The sequence below is a fragment of the Thamnophis sirtalis genome, unplaced genomic scaffold (assembly GCF_051295495.1).
Source record: "Thamnophis sirtalis isolate CommonGarterSnake01/CBP01778 unplaced genomic scaffold, rThaSir2_p1.2 scaffold_1, whole genome shotgun sequence".
Lineage (NCBI taxonomy): Eukaryota > Metazoa > Chordata > Lepidosauria > Squamata > Natricidae > Thamnophis > Thamnophis sirtalis.
Genome location: NW_028261381.1, coordinates 113,983,872 through 114,004,138, shown reverse-complemented (window position 1 = coordinate 114,004,138; position 20,267 = coordinate 113,983,872). Strand labels below are relative to the sequence as shown.

The window sequence follows — 20,267 nt, the reverse complement described above, 5'->3', positions numbered from 1 at the left end:
ATAACATATTTTCTGGCTTTTTAAAAAACACAATTTCAACTTTCCTCGCTATATGTTATTGGATATCTGTTTTACATAGATACATACTTTCAAAATATTCTGGTCCTCCAGTATCATTTGTAGTCCATTCTTGAACACTTGAGCTCCCAAAACAAAAACATCAAATAAGAAAACCTGACATTTTGTTGCTACCTATAGTAAATACATACAGAAAAGAACAAAATTATAGATCTGCTGTAATTCAAATATTAATACCAGAACATGGTTAGAGTATCAATATATTTTTGACATCTTAATTTTAAAGATGTCACGGTGGCAATATTTTTGTTTATTTCAATTTATGCATCTGATATGGATAGCTTTTAACTAACACCTTCCACAATATCTTGATGTTTCAAAGCAAATTACAACCCCAAATACTTACTACTCTATAGAAACAGAGAATTCTATGAAGGGCACCAGATATAAAAGCAGCAAAATATAAAATAGGAAAAATGATGAATTACACTGAGAGGCAAAGTTATATATTTTTTATTCTTAGACTATTTTTGCTAATAAGAAAACTATCGTATTTTTTAAAATTTACATTCCAAACTATAAGGCATATTGTGTATTCTTACTTGTAACCAAGAAAGTTTTCCATGCCGACACAAATTGACACCCTCTGCTGCTATACTACATACACTTTGATTTTTGATGTGCATCATCTAATAAGGAAACAAAAAATAGCAGGGTATGGAAGACATGTAAAACAATATGAAACTAGTTTTTGTATACAAAGTTAAACTGCATCATTAAATGTAGAAAGATAAAAAAGATGTTATAAGTACAGTGTGTAACAACGTCATCTACATGCCAGATCCATACTTTGGATTATATGTGTGGAAGTGCTATGGATTCTAGGCAGATTGGTACATAGATGACATTCATGAAAACTAATTAGCAGTAAGCAGACATGATGTAAACCCTTCATTTCACAACATATGGACAGATTGAATCATAATTTCAACTGAGAAACTCTGGGCATTCTAGACCAAACCTAATCCAAAAATGTTAGAGAATTCCTGAAAGCCTGGCACTCAGACAAATCATCCATCAACAGGCAGATACATATAAACAACATCTACATCCCATTCAAAAGAGATAACCAAAAAGAAAACAAGACAAAAACACCTCACCAGCAATCAACATTCAGATGATAACATTAACACTAGACCAGTGGTTCCCAACATGAGGCCCACGCCACACAGGGGGGCAATTTGAAACTTATTTAAACCAAGTTAATGGCCTTTTAGGCTTCCCTTGTGTAAGTACAGTTCACTTTTTGAGTAAGAATTATATGTCACGGGGGGGGGAGCATCAGGATTTTAGAGATGCTGAAGTGGGGCATGGCCAAAAAAGGTTGGGAATCACTGCACTAGACCAACAATCAAGAAGTAAATAATATCCCCAAAACAGTAAACAGCTTTATCAAAAAACCACCTAGACTATTCCCACCAACATTGACCAGGCAAACCATTAGTATGTAAAATGAGAGCAAATTCCACTCCCTTCTAGTACTGATAATGTTACCTAGTTTGGTAATAAAATGTCTGCAAGAAAACAACCAAGCTCAGAGAGCACACAGATCCTCACATACTATAAGCAATTAAAAAGTGTGCCATAAATAGTGCCCAGGGTCATCTTATATCCGCTGGGTTTATTCTTAATTTAGCCCCACAAATATGACAACCTTTTGGAGGTGAGGGGTATGGGAAAGAAAACTTTGATCCACTGAAGGATTCGTCTGCTGGAAATTGAGAAGTTGCAATATAGGGAAATTCAATACAGATTTTGCCACTGTTCAGGAAGATTCCATGACTCTTTGAAATAGTTGTTCAGTGTGATTGAGTCACATACTCAATGCCTCACTTATAAAGTCTCACTCATACACACAGCAGACGAGTAACGGCTAGAAGGAGAGCATGCTGATTTCACCATTTCCAATGCATGCTGCCAAAGGTAGTTCTCCATTCAAATGTGACTGATCAAAGGATAGCTGCGTACCAAGCTCCAGATCAGGGCATCACTAGTACCTTAATGTAGGACTCAGAGTGCAACTACTCTTCAATTTGCCCTGCCTGGATACAGAGCTACACTAGTTCACTCCCATGACTATGGGAGCAGACCATGCTTCAACTGTGATGACACTCTGAAGTTAGGAATTCAGCTGCTCCTTAGCCTGCCCAGCCCAGAAACAGACCTGTTTCTTCTCAGCCAATGATCTATAGTACTTGGTTAAACTGGCAAGCTGCAACCTATTTCTGGCAGTTACTTCCCTGCTATGTGTGCACTGAGTAAGAAATTTCCTATTCTCTCTGCTGCTAGCAAGATGGCAGCTCCTTTTTCAACCCTCGTCGTCTCCATCAGATCTTAATTTTAGATCTCTGAAGGCACACTTCAGTTTTCCCTTGGTCTGCAACAAGGCAGGTCTACCAAAGCATTTCATGAATAAGAAATCAAAATTTCTATCCCAATACAATTTTCTGAGTAAGTGGATTATTTGAATTTTGGATCCTGATTAGGTGATCTGGAGGAGAGAGAGGACTGGAATAATTTCGTTACCATATTTAGGCTGAAATATTCAAAATCATAAACAACTCTGCTTCTCCATTAATTATAGTGGAAAACTCTAAATTGGATTTTTTTTCTTTGTGATTTCTTTAGTGTAAGAAATTTACATTTTAAAACATATCATAATGCTATTTTCTCCATTTTTTAAATTTTTGTGTATCAACATATAAAAGGGCTTCACTATTCCAGCCCTTGAACAAATCCTCTTGAAGTACTCAGGAGTTTAAGACCCTTGGGATATAGCAAAAATAATAAAAACACCCTTAAGAAGCAACTACTTACAGCAGAACCAAATGCCTTCTGGAATTGATTAATAACAATATATTCTATGTCTTCCCCGCTATCTTCATCTGTAATAAAAAATTAAAACAACCTTTGAACTTTACCTGTAATCACTATATAATCTCCTAAAGTACTTTCCAAATATACATGATGCTTCTTCCAAGAACAGATAAACAAAGATTATTAAATTAAACCAATCAAGATAAAGCTGGTTTAGACAGTAAATATGCTTTTTCAAAACATCCTCCCATACAATACCTCGAAGACCAAATAATTCAATTGGATTTCTGGTAAGCAGTATTTTGCTAGCCACTTAACAAGATAAAGAATCCCTTAAGTTGAACCTCACTCCTAGTATTGCTTTGCTTTATTCCACAGCTGAATATTGTGCCAGTGTGTGGCTTAACAGTGCCCACACCCAAATGGTTGATGTCCAACTCCACCAGATAATGTGTATCATCTCTGGAATGTTGCATTCCACTCTTGTGCACTGGTTACCAGTACTTAGCAATATCATATTGGCTCCACATTAGAAGACAACAAGCTTTCCTTCGGCTCTAGTCAAGGATGCTGAACAACAAGGCCCTCCTTATTCACCAGGACAATGCAGGGTTTATCTCAAGATTGAAATCCCATAGGCCAGCATGGAAAACAATGATTTACTTAACATCTACTCCGTTTAACCTCCAGAATGTCTGGAAAAAGTAATGGTCCAAGCTAGCTTCTTGTAGCCTGATCGTTAGTGATCTCTCAGGAAAGCCACCTGGTTTTGACCAGCCTCACTCTTTCTGGACAAACTTGAACAGAATCAGGTGTGATACCGGAAGAAGTGCTTCTGCCTTATATCAGGAGGGATGGAAAGATTCCCCTTGTTTGTTTGTGGTGCTGGTATGCATACTATTAAACATTTAAGAAAAGTGAAGAACCACCATCATTCTTTGTTTTGGGAGCCTGACACTTCTATTCCCACTGCTTTTGTGCCTGTCCACTGTTATTTTACTTCTTTATTTAGGTAAAAAAATATTTCTGAAAGGATGACCCAACAGATCATGGGTTGTCTAGTTAAGAATTAAAAGTCTTTGAGAAGTTATCCGAAGAATATAGATACTCAAGAACAGTATAGCCATTTTATGAGCTCAGCACCACTTTGATCCCTGGGGTCAGAAGACAAAACAGGTTTTCTGGCTCTCCTGGAATAATCTTCAACATGACTTTGGGAGGAATGTTGTTCCATAGATAGGGTGCAGCAGCAGAAATGCCCACCTCCTGGGTCCCAGCAGGTGACATTCTCAAGTGGACAGAACCTTCAACAAGCCTCTTCTGCTGCACCCAATGGGATGGAGAGATGTCACTGGGGAGAGGTGGCTCCTCAAATAACCTGGCCTCATGCCATGTTAGCTCAAGAACCCAAATTAAACAAAGAACTACTTTTGTTTCTGCCATCAAAATCCACCATATGATAAAGCTTACAATAAAGCATTCCTTAGCACATGTATTTGTTCTGTATTATAATATTTGGACAGTCCATGCGGATAAATTCACTCAGTGTATTCTCCCAAACAAAATGTATGAATGGTCACCAGTAGAGAGACAGTAAGACAGTACAACCTCATGTTGTTTTTCTGGTTTCTATTTTCTGTTGCAGCCCCTATGTTACAGTACAGACAGCTTCCATTCTGAGGTCAATTCAGCAGCAATCCCAATAGCCTTCCAGAAGTTGGTAAAAATAGAATTTTTCAGCAAGTATTTGAGGAATGATACATATGTATTATCAGTATTGATGGAATGTATTATTGAGGTATTGCTGTTTGAGTTTAAATATTGGTTTATTATTGTAAACTTCTGGGAATCTGAGCACATTATTGCAGCAAATGTATGTAAATATATGTACATGTGTAGATAAACAAGATACTTCAAAAAATGGAAAACCCAATATGCCTTTTAGAAATATGTGAATGCAGTGTATGACTTTTGAAGAAAAAGAAAGTTGAACTTCAAAAGGTTATGAAAGATCATATTTGTAATATGACTAGGAAAAAAGAGGCCAAATATGTGCTAAGTGGATGCTGTACTTCTCATTTTTTCTGCTTTTTCTAGTTTCTTAGTTAACTTTTTCTAGGCATAATAAGCCTAAAGTAAAGGGAAAGGCTTGCTTGAGTTGAAATTAACATTTGATGGTTTTATATACTCTTATCGATGTGGTGCTTTCGGCGGCAATTCAAAAATGGTTTACTCTTCTCTTTTTCAGCTTCCCCATCTGCCTTGGGATTTCCTTGTGCTCTTTCATCAAATGGGACCAGATCTAAGCCAATTTAGTTGTGAGAACCAAGCCAGATTCCCAAGAGCCTGGGACTTCATAGGCCTATTACCTTAATAGTTAACCTCAATTGTTCCTTCAATTGAAAATCAAACATGTGTCATTCTGGTCCATAGCAGAAATAAGAGATATACGTTTTTAACTTGGGGATTGACTGGAAATAAGAAAGAGGAGGCCAAGTGGCTTTAGGTTTATAGCTATCCATTGCTAGCTTTCTTTTCTAATATCAACTTTTCTAATATTTAGAATTAGCTAATTAGCTAATCAAAGAGATGTCCTTGAATCTCCACACACTCATTCTTAAGTAATGGTTGGAATAAAACCTGACAGTAACTTTTTTTCAAGGTGGCTAGATGTTGCTACCTGTTAAGACATTTTAGTCCATTTAAAACATAATATAATTGTTTCTTCCTGAAAAATGTGAGGAAAATCTAATTTTTGTTATTTAAAGGTTTGCCATCAAATTTTAGTAATATGTGTTCTTGGGTGCTTCTAGGGGTTTTTAAACACTAAAATGATAGTAGAAGAGGTATTAGCAATCTCTTCAGTGATCCATAAAACGAAATTGACAAAACAAAGGTAATATCCTCAGACAAATGCTCTCATAATATATTTCTACCCCTACATTTGCCCTACATTGTCATGACACACATTTCATCATTTGCCATCCATTCTGTGGATGTTCATGCATTGTGCAGGACATAAATGATTTACAAATCAAGTACTGAAGTGAACTTTTGATAATTACCAGGAAATTTAAATATAACATTACCCAAACAGAGTTGCTGGCTCACTGGGGAAACAACATTAGCTGTATGGGTGCTTTGATCCAGCAGTGATCCTTGGTTGATTTCAGACAACTTAGTAAGTGGAAATTCCCTGCAGAAGATATTATTTAATTTTTGTTTAACAAAAGTAAAATTGCTGGCAGGATGCTGGTTACATTTTAGTCTACCCAAAACAAAATTGTTTTACATATAGTAATGAGGTTTTTTTTTTAGTCAAATATGCTTTTGGCTTCAGATGTTAACTGTTCTTTAAACCTTGCTTTATCAGCTAATTACTCAAATGTCATTCAAAAGAAAAAAGGGGCTTTAGCTTTAGCTGAATGCATTACCACAGGCAAGCTCAGTCATAAAGATTATGATAAGAAAGAACTTTAATGCATCAAATAAGGCAGCACCTGAGGCATGACTAGCCAGTAATGGAGCAGAAAAGCTAGATCTAAGGAATTCAACCTTAGCACGTGTATTGACTTTGTCTCAAAGACAAAGGAATGTAAAATAAATGGCCTATAATGTTCTTATTTATATCTTACAAAATTTTGAACAACATAACATTTGGGAAGTAAATGGCAATTTCAATGCAGCCATAGTTGAAAGTCGCCTACAATACCAAGCCTTCACAGTCACAGTCCCTCCTTCTCTTAAACAGCACTGCTCCCAAGGTTAGATTGGCTCCCATTCTATTGGGTTTTTAAAAAAAGAAAACTATTGATTTTGCTATTTTATGAAATTCTAGAAGTAGTTGTGATAAGGGGGACCCTTCTACTTTCAATCAGTTTTAGTCAGTGACCAATATATATGTATGTATGTATGTATGTATGTATGTATGTATGTATGTATGTATGTATACAGACACACACACACATACACACACAGAGTACTGTGCAAAAGTTTTAGGTAGTTGTGAAAAAATGCTGTAAACAAATAATGCTTTCAGAAATATAAATAATGATTGTTTATTTTTGTCAATTTTCAAAATGCAAAGAGAGCGAACAAAAGAAAAATCTAAATCAAATCAACATTTGGTGTTACTACCTTTTGCCTTCAAACCAGCATCCATTCTCATAGGTACACTTGCACAAAGTCAGGGATTTTGCAGGATTATAGTCAGGTGTATGATCAAACCAATTACACCAAACAGATGCTAATGATCATTAATGTCACACGTAGGTTGAAACCCAGTCATGAACTGAAACAGAAACAGCTGTCTAGGAGGCTTAAAACTGAGTGAGGAACAGCCAAACTCTGCTACCAAGGTGAGGTTGTGAAAAACAGTTTCATGTCATGGCAAGATGGAGCACAGCAACAAGACACAAGGTAGTTATACTGCATCAAAAAGGTCTCTCCCAGACAAAGACTTCAAAGCAGACTGGGGTTTCAAAATGTGTTGTTCAAGCTCTTTTGAAGAAGCACAAAGAAATGGGCAATGTTGAGGATCGTAGATGCAGTGGTCAGCCAAGGAAACTTAGTGTACTAGATGAAAGAAACATCAAACTTATTACCCTTCGAAATTGGAAGATGTCCAGCAGTGTCATCAGCTCAGAACTGGCAGAAACCAGTGGAACCCAGATACACTCATCTACTGTCCGGAGAGGTCTGGCCAGAAGTGGTCTTCATGGAAGAGTTGCAGCCAAAAAGCCATACCTCTGACGTGGGAACAAGGCCAAGCAACTAAAGTATGCACGAAAACATAGGAACTGCTGGGGTGCAGAAAAATGGTAGCAGGTGCTCTGGACTGATGAGTGAAAATGTGAAATATTTGGCTGTAGCAGAAGGCGGTGTGTTCGTCGAAAGGCTGGAGAGCGATACAATAATCCTTGGTCAGGATTAATGGTGGGCTCAATGCTGAGAAATACAGGCAGATACTTATCCATCATGCAATACCACCAGGGAGGCATATGACTGGCCCCAAATTTATTCTGCAGCAGGACAACGACCTCAAGCATACAACCAAAGTCATTAAGAACTATCTTCAGCGTAAAGAAGAACAAGAAGTAATGGAAGCGATGGCATGGCCCCCACGGAGCCCTGATCTTAACATCATCGAGTGTGTCTAGGATTACATGAAGAGACAGAAGGATATGAGAAAGCCTACATCCACAGAAGATCTGTGGTTAGTTCTCCAAGATGTTTGGAACAACTTACCAGCCGAGTTCCTTCAAAAACTGTGTGCAAGTGTACCTAGAAGAATTGCTGTTGTTTTGAAGGCAAAGGGTAGTCACACCAAATATTGATTTGATTTACATTTCTCTTTGGTTCATTCATTGCATTTTGTTCATTTATGAACATAAATGTTTAACACTTCCATTTTTGAAAGCATTCTTTGTTAACATCATTTTTTCACACCTGCCTAAAACTTTTGCACATGTGTGTGTGTGTATGTGTTTGTGTGTGTATATATGTTTTCGTAGATTTTCATGGGTGTAGGTATGCTGGTCTTGTTGTATTCAGGTCTTTTCCCATGTAAGTTTGAGATTGTCTTGGCAACATTTCGGTGAGGTTTCACTCGCCATCTTCAGGCTGGGTTTGGGCTTAAAGCATGGTCAGAGCTGCCGTCTTTCTATAAATCTTGGTGGGTGTGGGTAGTGCTGGCTTTGTTTCAGTAAGTGGAATGATTGGTTGTGTGGTTGTATCATGATTGGTAGATTGGTGGTGGCTGTGTGCCCATTGTTGTTTCGTGTTGTGACAGCCTGGGTGGTGGGTGGGGCTTATTTGTTGACTAGGGCTAGTTTCTAGATGTCTGGTAGGTGGGAGGTATCATCACATTTATTCATGTTGTGGGGGTGTTTCTCTATTTCGATAACTTCCATAATTATTCTCTTGTTGAAGTGTTCAGTTTTAGAGATTAACCTGGTTCCTTCAAAATTAATTCCATGCCCTCTAGCTTTAAGGTGCTGGAAGAGGGAGGAAGTTTTTTCTTTTTTTCTTACTGAGTTCTTGTGTTCTGCGATGCGTGCATTTATTATCCTATTCGTTTGTGCTATGTATGTTGCAGGGCAGATTTTGCATGGTATTTCGTAGACTCCTTGGTATTCTAACATCTTAAGAAACCCCAAAGACAAAATCCGGCTAGAAAACCAAGGAGTCTACGTTGCCAAGACAATCTCAATCTTACATGGGAAAAGACCCGAATACAACAAGACTAATTTTACAACATTTTTTTGCCATTGTTGTTAAGTAAAGCCTAGTTCCCACGTTGGAGGTATGGCTTTTTGGCTGCAACTCTTCCATGAAGACCACTTCTGGCCAGACCTCTCCAGACAGTAGATGGGAGTACCTGGCTCCCACTGCAGTTGTTAAGAGAATCATGCAGTCATTAAATGAATCTGGCTACCCAGACTTTGCATGTCAGAAGCTGGCTGGGAAGATCATAAATGGATGCTGGGATGTTGCAACTGTTGTAAATATGTGCCAACTGCTCAAATTTTGATCAAGTGATCTTGGGGATGCTGCCATAGTCATAAAATAATGACTAGTCATGAGTCATTTTTTTCAGTGTCATTGTAACTTCAAACAGTCACTAAATGAATAGAGGTAAGTTGAGGACTACCTATGGTTTGTTTTGTTTTATTTATTTATAGGCCGCCCTTTTCCCTGAGGGGACTCAGGGCGGCTTACAATCAAAAAAGGAAGGGGAGTGTAGGACAATACGAAAAAAGAAATGTGCACAAAGTAAATTAGACAATAAAACTCAACATTCACTCAGCATTCGGGAGGGGCGAAATAAGATTATCCCCAGGCCTGACGGGTTAGCCAGTTCTTGAGGGCTGTGCGGAAGGCCTGGACGGTGGTGAGGGTACGAATCTCCACGGGGAGATTGTTCCATAGTGTCGGAGCCGCAACAGAGAAGGCTCTCCTCCGAGTAGTCGCCAGTCGGCACTGACTGGCGGATGGAATACGGAGGAGGCCAACTCTATGCGATCTGATGGGACGCAGGGAGGTAATTGGCAGAAGGCGGTCTCTCAAATAGCCAGATCCACTACCATGGAGCGCTTTATAGGTGGTGAGTAGGACCTTGAAGTGCACCCGGAGACCAACAGGTAGCCAGTGCAGCTCACGGAGGATCGGTGTTATGTGGGCGAACCGTGGTGCGCCCACGATCACTCGCGCGGCCGCATTCTGGACTAGCTGTAGTCTTCGGATGCTCTTCAAGGGCAGCCCCATGTAGAGCACATTACAGTATTCCAGCCTAGAGATCACAAGGGCTCGAGTGACTGTTGTGAGGGCCTCCCGATTCAGGTAGGGCCGCAACTGGCGCACCAGGCGAACCTGGGCAAATGCCCCCCTGGTCACAGCTGAGAGATGGTGGTCAAAAGTTAGCTGTGAATCCAGGAGGACTCCCAAGTTGCGGGCCCTTTCTGAGGGGTTTAAATTTTGTCCCCCCAGCCTGAGTGATGGTATGGTGGTCAAATTTTTGGGAGGGAAACACAACAGCCACTCGGTCTTGTCTGGGTTGAGTATCAGCTTGTTTGCTCTCATCCAGTCTTTAACGGCTTCCAGTCCCCGGTTCATCACGTCCACCGCTTCATTGAGTTGGCACGGGGCGGACAGATACAACTGTGTATCGTCCGCATATTGGTGATATTTTATCCCGTGCCTTCGGATGATCTCGCCCAGCGGTTTCATGTAAATGTTAAATAGTAGGGGGGATAGGACCGACCCCTGCGGCACCCCATAAGTTAGGGGCCTCAGGGACGATCTCTGCCCCCCCACTAACACCGACTGCGACCTGTCCGAGAGATAGGAGGAGAACCACTGCAAGACAGTGCCGCCCACCCCTATCTCCCGCAGTCGTCGCAGAAGGATACCATGGTCGATGGTATCGAAAGTGAGAGGTCCAGGAGAACTAGGATGGAAGCATGGCCTCCATCCCTAGCTCTCCAGAGATCATCAGTCAATGCGACCAAAGCGGTTTCTGTGCTGTAACCGGGTCTGAAGCCAGACTGGAAGGGGTCAAGATAGTTAGCTTCCTCCAAGGTACGCTGAAGCTGGAGAGCCACCACCTTCTCAACAACCTTCCCTACAAAGGGGAGGTTGGAGACTGGACGATAGTTATTAAGAACAGCTGGATCCAGAGACGGCTTCTTCAGGAGGGGTCTTACCACCGCTGTCTTAAGCGCGGTGGGAAAGTACCCCTCCCGAAGAGAAGCGGTAACAACCGCCTGGATCCAGCCTCGTGTCACCTCACTGCTGTTGGCAACCAGCCAGGAGGGACACGGGTCCAGTATGCAGGTGGAGGTACTCACAGCTCGCATAGCCTTGTCCACATCCCCAGAGGCAACTTCCTGAAACTCAACCCAGAGATGGTTTGGTTATGGTGAGGTTTTATAGTACTATCCTGCAAAGTGAAGACCTTCCTGTTATGGTTTGATTTTTGTTGTTCCTCCTTTTGTTGTTCCTCCTTGATAGGAGCTAACAATAAACAACAGGCTAATCAAGGAATCACTAAGAACACTCCTACGAAGGCTGACAGGGTAAGCCACTGGTATATAATAAGGGAGCAAGTGCTACTCCTCTCTAGCACTGATGATATTACCAAGCTGGGTAATGAAATGTCTGCAAGAAAACAACAAAGCTGAGAGAGCACTGAGGACCCCACAGTAAGATGGGTATCTTCATCCAACATTTGTGGATTCAATCATGATTAAGGCAAAACTTGGCTTAGTACAATGTCTGAATGTAGGTGGAATCTTTACTTCAGCTAATTTCATTCTAATCATTATTACAATTTCTGACAAGGATATGGAAGAGATGAGATCTAAATAGATGCTAGGAAATTGTCTGACTTCTTAGCCATCCATATACATAATTTTGGGGTGAGGACCTTGAAAGCACAATAATATGCATAAACAGTCACCCTTACCTTATTGATATTAAAGTAAAGCAGGTTCATGACAAACGTATTAATAGTATGATGGCATATAACCACATTTCTTTGGCTGGAAATAATGGTATAGAACCTGAACACTAAATTGGAGAAGACTATATTATATATTATAGATACATATACTATATATACTGTATATACACACACATTATTAAATAACAGTAGGCAGCCTTAATATCTTTATGTTCCTGGTCCACTTAGGTTTTGATAGATCACTAGTATAGAAATAACACTTTCCACTGAGAATAAATAGCTTTTCCTAATAGTCAGGATCTCAGTCATTTCTCAGAACAAAAACCTCAGGTGTACCTGGATCTAGTAGGAGTGAAATTTCTTTCTGCAGCTGATTGTTCCAGGTCGTCGAGCAATTCCACTGAAACATAGATCAACAGTTCCTATTAAGGATTTCAAGTTCAACCATGAACTGTACTTAATAACCAGATGAGATAAGTTAAAAGTGAATACCGACACAATGACAAGTGAACCTGCCAGGATTAGGGCATGATAGAAAATCAAGTAGCAACAAGCTATAAAATGTCCATGTTACATAACACAACAGGATTACATAATGTTACCTGCAAACTTTATACAAATAGAATATAGGCTACAATGGTTTATTCTAAGTTAACTCTCCTAAAACCATTTTGGTTTTGTTGTCAAAGAAGCTCATATTACACAATTCACATATTTGCAATAGCAACTTGTTTTAAGATCTTCCAAATTCAGAAGAGTACACCTTGGAACTTTTCAAAGTTTTGAGATTAGAAATAGCAGAGAGGGAGAAGAACAAGCAAACATGGTTCTGAAAAACTATATGCAGGTAATTTATAATGTTCAGAGCATTTTATGCAGCTTATATATTCAAATAATATACAGTCCCAAATATTTTTCCAAATAAACTGGTTCTTACTTTATTAGCACAGATAGGATTAAAATGTGAAGAAAAAGACTAACAATTATAACTCAGGACACTTCACACCACTACTATTATGACCCCTAATTAGAACATTGAACATAGAATTCCAGGATTGGAAGGGGTCTTGGAGGTCTTCTAGTCCAACCCCTTGCTCAAGCAAGCAACCATTGCAGACAAATGGCTGTGCAGTCTGTTCTTGAAATCCTACCAGCTGATCTGAACAAGAAAAAAAGTCTCTCTCCCACCTTCAGCTGCTGCAGTCCAACAGCGAAGCTCTTTTCACTCCTATGTCATCTAAAAAGAAAAGATACCCCCTTCCCCACCTGAGAGTCCTGGGGCTTTGCATGTTTGATCTAGGCTACAAAATCCAAAACCAGGATTTCCTTTTGAGGATCAGAAGCCAGAAGACAAATTGAAAGATGAGACAAGAGTTCCATGTCATGTGAGAAATAGAAGATCTTAAGCAAAAAGAAAAAGAAAAAGAGCTTTACAGCAGTTTTAGAAACTATATAGGTAGTCCTTGATTTACAACAGTTCATTTAGTGACTGTTTAAAGTTACAACAGCATTGTGTTTTTCATACTTACTGTTTAAAGTTATGATGGTCATAAGTACGTTTTTCATACTTACTACTGTTGCAGCATTCCTCATGGTCACAATTCAGATGTTTAGCAACTGACTCATATTTATGACAGTTGCAGTGTACTGAGAGTCATATAATCACCTTTTGTGACCTTCTGACAAGCAAAGTCAATGAAGAAGCCAGATTCACTTAACAACTGCAGCAGGGGTGGGATTCTACCGGTTCAGACAAACCGATAGCTCTAACAATCAGCTGGGAGAGAACTTGTTCACTCCGACGATCAGGTGGGCCCTCCCTCCCTCCCCTGTGCTATACTGAGCTATAGCTTCTCAGCTGATTTGTGCGGCAGAGCAGATTGCCACACCTCACCTGTGTTACTCCACAGCAGTAAAATGGAAGGTAACTATTCGTATCTTCACCACATTTTATAATAGCGCACGAAGCGCATGATCACCGAACCAGTTGTTAAACTGGCAGGATCCCACCACTGAACTGCAGTGATTTGCTTAATAACAGTGGCAAGAAAAGTTATAAAATGGGGAGAAACTCACCTAACAACTCTTTTGCTTAGCAATAGAAAATTTGGGTTCATTTATGATGCCAAGTTGAGAACAAGCAAAGTCAATGCAGTTAATTTTGAAAAGAACACATGAAGGGCATGTGGAAAATGCCCTTAGCTTGCTTGTATTAGATCAAATTGCTTTGTTTGCTTTCAAATCCTGTTCATCTGTGAACATTTTGCTTTAAAGGAAAAGGAAGATTAACTGGTCTCAATAAACTTTAGAAATAATGTGTGTAAAATATTGGAATTTACCCAACATTCCTACTATAGTCTTACAAAGTATTTTGTGAAAACTGAATGATTATGTCTATAGATTCCAATGGATCAAAAATATTTTATATGTAATTAATTTATAAACAGAACCCAATTCAATAAAATCAAAGCAATAGAATTGCTATATTTCTTAATAAATAGTTTTACAGTTAATTCATTTCATTGTTGTTTTGTAAGGTTTAAAATCAAATCAAAGATCTAATGAAAATATATTTTAAAATATATTTAAAACTTATTTCATACTTCAGTCAGTGTCAAATATATTGTAAATATCATGGTCAGCTGGAAATTTGAGATTAAAAAGACACTCCCTAATTAATATGAAGTCCTGAAAATATCAGTTAACATTACATTAAATATCAAACTTTTTTGAACGTAATTGTAAAATATACTCACCATTAACAATTTCATGGCCAAAGAACCTCTTTATTCCTGGTACATTTCTGCCATTTTCCAAATTCTTAACTGAAAGAAACAAACAGAATAAATATCATTCTGTTTAGATAAACAAAAAAATCGGTTTAATACTAAAATTTAGAACCAATTCTAAATTGGTTAGAATAAACCAATTCTAAGAAGAATAAAATATTTCAATATTGTAATACAGTATAGTATTAGGATGTGAGAATACTCAGAAATAGTTATTTCCTCTATAAATAGTTATGTATAGTTATAACTTATTCAGAAATAGTAAGTTCCCTTCCATGAGCCTCTGTTCTTTAATTAATTAAATATACACTAATATTACTTTTGATAAAGCTGATGAAATGGAGGGTCATCCATTGAAATTAAATATGAGGAGACTCTAGATCAGGGCTGTCAAACTTGCGGCCTGCAGCCCAGATGCATCATGCACTGGCCACGTCCATACCTGGTTTAGCAAAGGGGGAAAAGTTGTGATACGTCATGGGACGCTGCGAGTTTGGCACCCCTGTTCTAGACCAATAGGTAGTAGCACATCTTCACGCAAAGCATGGTTAATCCAAAGAATTCACTGCATCAGATATGATAATGATCACCAATTTAGATTGCTTTTAAAAAAGGGTTTGATACTTTAAGGAGAATAGCGGCCCAACAATTTATGATAAAATGTAAGTACCATTCTGTAAATACCAGCAACAATGATAAAATGCTGTTACCATCTGTTCTGCTTGAAATATTCCCAAAGTGATTCAATTGGTTACTTTATATTAGTAGGTACTTTGGCTTGATTCTTCAGGGTGAGTATATGTGTAGGTGGGTGGATTGTCAGGTTTTATCGTGTTAAAAGTATAGTAGTGAATAATATGAACTCCACTCTTAATATTTTAAAGTTCTAAACAGCACTTGCGGGTCTCCCTGGAATTTCAAATATTGATAGATTAATCCAGAAATACTTGTGGAAAAGTGCAATACTGTGTAACTCTTGACTTGAATGTTGGTCCGTTATATTTGCCCTTGCTGTCACAGAATCAGTGGAATTTAATGTGCTTGAAGCTTCAGAAAAGCAGGCTTCAATTTGCACACCAAATACATCAAAAGGTATTATACTGTATGCATCAATTTAAGTTATCTGAAGGACCGCCTCTTCCATATAAATAGTCTTCATCTGTTAGGGATTATGTTGGAAAGAACCTTCCTTGCCTCTGAAATGTGACAGATGAAGTCTGAATTGCACTAATAAATAAAATAGCTTCTGGCCCTAAAACTATAAAACATCTTGCTAGATTTTATTTTCAGGTACATTTAATCATTATATTTGTAGTGAGAAAAACCCAGTGTTATTTCAAGCTTATTATTTATTTACATATTACTCTTCCTTAGAAGCCTCAAAATAGTTAAGCATAAAATATTTGTAAATAAAGCCTAAAAACCTAAAAAGCAGAAAAGATAGAAAAATTAAAACAAGGTTAATAATTAAAAAACATTTTAAAAGTATTTAACATAATTATAGAATTTTCTTTTAATCTGAAGAATTGAGACTTATTAGGTTTTATATATTTATTTTATGCATGCTTTAAAATACATACGGTATTTACTATTAAGTACCTTGAAAGTTCAGCTATCAAGTAGGATATACATTAAAAAATTGCTTGGACTCACTCACATTTTCATTGTTAAAGCAAAACACACTCATCAAAAAAATCGCGTTTTTATAGTACTTCTCTTTTCCAGCAAACTAAATCCTGTAATTAAAAAAAGGCTTAAGTTGGCACACAAAGTGCTGCAGGAGGGGCTCTTTATACTGTATTATACTGTATGTAATGACTCATTTCTATCAGGGTGTGAAGTTAGTACTTTGGTACTCTATCAATAGATGGTCGTTATTGAGTAATTTAGATGGCACAGATATTAGCCTCTTTCTGCAATTTAAAATCTGAGTATATTTTGTTTCTTAGGTTCTGTTGAAATTCAGTCTTACAAGTACATAGTAATGACTTATTTACTTACTCTTGCACAAGATACATATTGACTAAGGATTAATATGTGAAATATAGAAAGAAATCTCAAGCCATTTGCACTCCAATGTGCCACTAATAAATTTATCATAGTGAGTTACAAAAGTGTAACTTGAAAAAACTGATATGAACATTTTAAATAATTAAATGAATTATATTATGAAGCATTAATGAACATTAAGTAAGGAGTTATTTGAATGTAATCAGGCCGATAACAGTCAGATGCAGGGAGAAATTTTCAATGGACCCAGAAGGGTAACTATTACTAACGTGTTAGCATTGAGGGAGATGTATTACAATGATGGAATGTTGCTAATATAAAGAAACACATTTGATGGACGAATTAGTGACAATACTTTGTTGTTGTTGTTCTTAGTTGCGAAGTCATGTCTGACCCATTGTGACCCCACAGACAACGTTCCTCCAGGCCTTTCTATCCTCTACCATCCTCAGGAGTCCAATTAAGCTCATGCTGACTGCTTCAGTGACTCTGGCGAGCCACCTCATTCTCTGTCACCCCTTCTTCTTTTGCTCTCAATTATTCCCAGCATTAGGTTCTTCTCCAGTGAGTCCTTCCTTCTCATTAGGTGGCCAAAGTATTTGAGTTAGTGACAATACTAGGAGACCGTAATAACTATTTAGCACTGAGAAGTTTCTAGAAGTTCATGTAACTTATTTTGGTTGATCATAGATGGGTTATGCTACAAAAGATTAACAAAGCTAACTTTTCAGCTTGTTGGTGTTTAAGGTTGTCCAATATTTCAAGTCCAACTCCCCTGTTAGGAAGAATAAGCTTGATCATAATTCATCAAATTCTTTTGCTGATTATCCTACATCAAATGTTCATAAAAATTACAGCTAACAAATTATTAAGAAAAGAGAGGAATGTTGCTTTGCTACTATATCTGCCAAGAACTCACACCACAAGTATGAGAGCTTCGAGTACTGGAGTTATTCATTTCCTTCTCAAATTTCAAGTTTCTCTAAATTGAAGTTGCAATTCAGTCCAGCATTTTTGACTTTCACAGCCAATCCAGATTTGAACTTTTAAACAAATTTTAGAGAAAAATGTTTGGAGCTTGATCTTTAAGAAATAACATTAAATCAAATGTTTTGAAAAATGAGACACTAATGTTGGGAATTCAGCGATGGGGTGGGGAGATGTAATTTCAAATATATTTTAATACTTCAGCTTTTTGATAATCTGTGATCAAATTATGTTTTTATTCCACAAAACAATCTAGAATAATACCTTATTATTTAGAAATTAGTCATGTTGGTAGGGAAAATGAATCAAACCCCACTACAATCTTCAGTATAAATGCACTGAATTTAAAAAGAGCAGCAATACCTCTGTTTAGAAAGATACACTGACTGGAATCCACATGTTGCAATATCCCCTGGAATATGCCACATTTCAATGTGATGTGTACAGTTTTCCCCAAAACACGGTGAAGAAAGTGGTAATCACAGCTAGGATCCATTATGGTTTTTTTCTCTCAGAGGAATTGGGCATTCAGTCTAAAAACAACAACAAAAGATAAATCTTTTGTAATTTATAGAAGTATATAAAAATACATTAAGTAGATTATAAAATTAAAACCTTTTCTCAGTGAAACATAAAGTTTAATCACTTAGAAATAAATTATACATTGTCTGGCTTCTAATTAATCACAAGCCCACATAATTAAACAATCATAGAAATGCAGACTAATAAGTGACCTGGAATGATCTTGCATACAAAATTCATTATAAAAATAGAAAAGGCTACTCAAATAAATCCTCAATGAATGATACAGCCGAAGTAAAAAATCTAGGTTCATATGATAATGATTATAGATCCAGGATAATTGGGAAAAAAACCAATTTCATTATTTAAGAAAAGCCAATGTCTTCGATTTTTAACAAAAAATATGAGTTCCTGGACATGTGCTTTGTCTGAGCTAGAAACAAACCAATATACAGGTATTCAATTTATAACTTGGGACTAGAAATCTAATTATCTTGACTTAGAGCCATAACAACTTACAATTGGATTTCCAGTCTCAAATTATTTACCCCTGTTGAAAAGACTATTTTAAATGTTAAGAAATGCCATATAGTATATTAGCAAACTACTTCTTCAAATTAGGTGATGATAGCTGTTTAATCATTGTTTTATGCCTCGCCAGTGCTGTTTTGCTTCCAGGTCCAATTCAAGGTGTTAGTTATCACCTTTAAAATTCTGGCATAAGGTGGTTACTTGAAGAACTGTCTTACCCCAATTACATCGACCTGTCCCACTGAGGCAGTGAGGACATGTCATGGACTCCACTCATTAAAGAATTTCAATTGACAGAGCTTTCTCTGCAACTGTACCTGCCTACGGAATATCTTGCCCACAGAGATGAGGTTGGCCCCCATTCTTTTGACCTTCTGGAAGAAGATGAAGACCTGGCTCTGCAAATTGGCATAGGAAATTAATAGTGGTATACAACCTGGGTGAGGTGAGGTAGTTGGTGGTTTTTAACTCATCTTTGTAACCTCATTTTTATTCTGTTTTTCAGTGTTTTAATTTTGCTTTTAATTATGTCTTTTTTGAAATGGTTTTATGGTTTGCATTTGTAAACTGCCCAGTGTCATTTGGATTATGAGATGAGCAGCATTTAGATTTCATAAATAAATGGGCAATACAGTAGAACACACACACACACACACACACACACACACACACACACGAGAGAGAGAGAGAGAGAGAGAGAGAGAGAGAGAGAGAGAGAGAGAGAGAGAGAGAGGGAGAGAGGGAGGGAGGGAGGGAGGGAGGGAGGGAGATCAGTCTGTAAAGATACTATGGTTTATAAATTAATCTATTCTCTCTTTTCCCTGTTACTGGGGTAGAAAACTATCAGCACATGGACTAAGTCCAGTTCACTGTCCAAATTCATTGTACTCATAAATACTCCTTTTATGTTGATATCCCAAGGAGGAAACCTTCCTTGACAGTGCCAAATAGCTTCTGGCAGTGTTGCCTTATTATTGGCTCTCAATATGGATGAAGTAGGCAGCAGAGTCCTCTTCTTCCTTCTCAATGAGCATTTCCCTCTTCGCTTCCCTACTGCTTTGCTTGTCTTCATTTTTCACTATTCTGGGCTGCATCTAGATTTGCATTCTATGAATCAGAAGCAAACTTAATATATTGTTACTCTCGTCTAGACTATTTGTAGAATATACATACATACTGTTTATAGACTATACTGTAATATACTGCGCTGTTCAAGACACAGAGAGATAGATAGACAATATACTGTAAGCAATACAGTACAGTACAATAGTATACTATAAGCAACACACACACACACTACTCTATTTTGTTTATAGACTGTTATTTTATTCTATACCGCTTATTCAAAGAAACAAAATATGGTTGCTTCTCATATCTATATAAGCTAAAATGAAGACCAGACATTCATCACCCCTTCAGCTGAAGAAATGGTGAAAATAGACCGTCATGCAATGTCTCTCTCATTTGTTGGTACCAATTCTATTATTTACACTGCCCCTGTCCTCTTTGGTTCCTGAAAAGACTTTGCGTTCTTCCTCTGGTGCCTTGTTTCTTTCTCTTCAGAGTTTCCT

General features: G+C 37.7%; 1 protein-coding gene across 10 annotated transcripts in view; it reads right to left on the bottom strand.

The window, feature by feature from the left end:
* The window catches only part of EXD1 (exonuclease 3'-5' domain containing 1), a 30,853-nt gene that overhangs the window by 4,711 nt on the left and 5,875 nt on the right, over nt 1–20,267 (bottom strand). For 9 of the 10 annotated variants that reach the window (XM_014058018.2, XM_014058019.2, XM_014058021.2 and 6 more), the window contains 7 exons: nt 18,007–18,176; nt 14,614–14,682; nt 12,194–12,257; nt 5,961–6,091; nt 2,896–2,963; nt 621–707; nt 88–192 (listed from right to left, as the gene is read on the bottom strand). In XM_014058018.2, the coding sequence (XP_013913493.2) occupies nt 88–192; nt 621–707; nt 2,896–2,963; nt 5,961–6,091; nt 12,194–12,257; nt 14,614–14,682; nt 18,007–18,139 (657 nt within the window). In that variant the 5' untranslated portion in view covers nt 18,140–18,176. The remainder of the gene's footprint in view (nt 1–87; nt 193–620; nt 708–2,895; nt 2,964–5,960; nt 6,092–12,193; nt 12,258–14,613; nt 14,683–18,006; nt 18,177–20,267) is intronic. The other variant, XM_087722515.1, reaches the window with a different exon arrangement.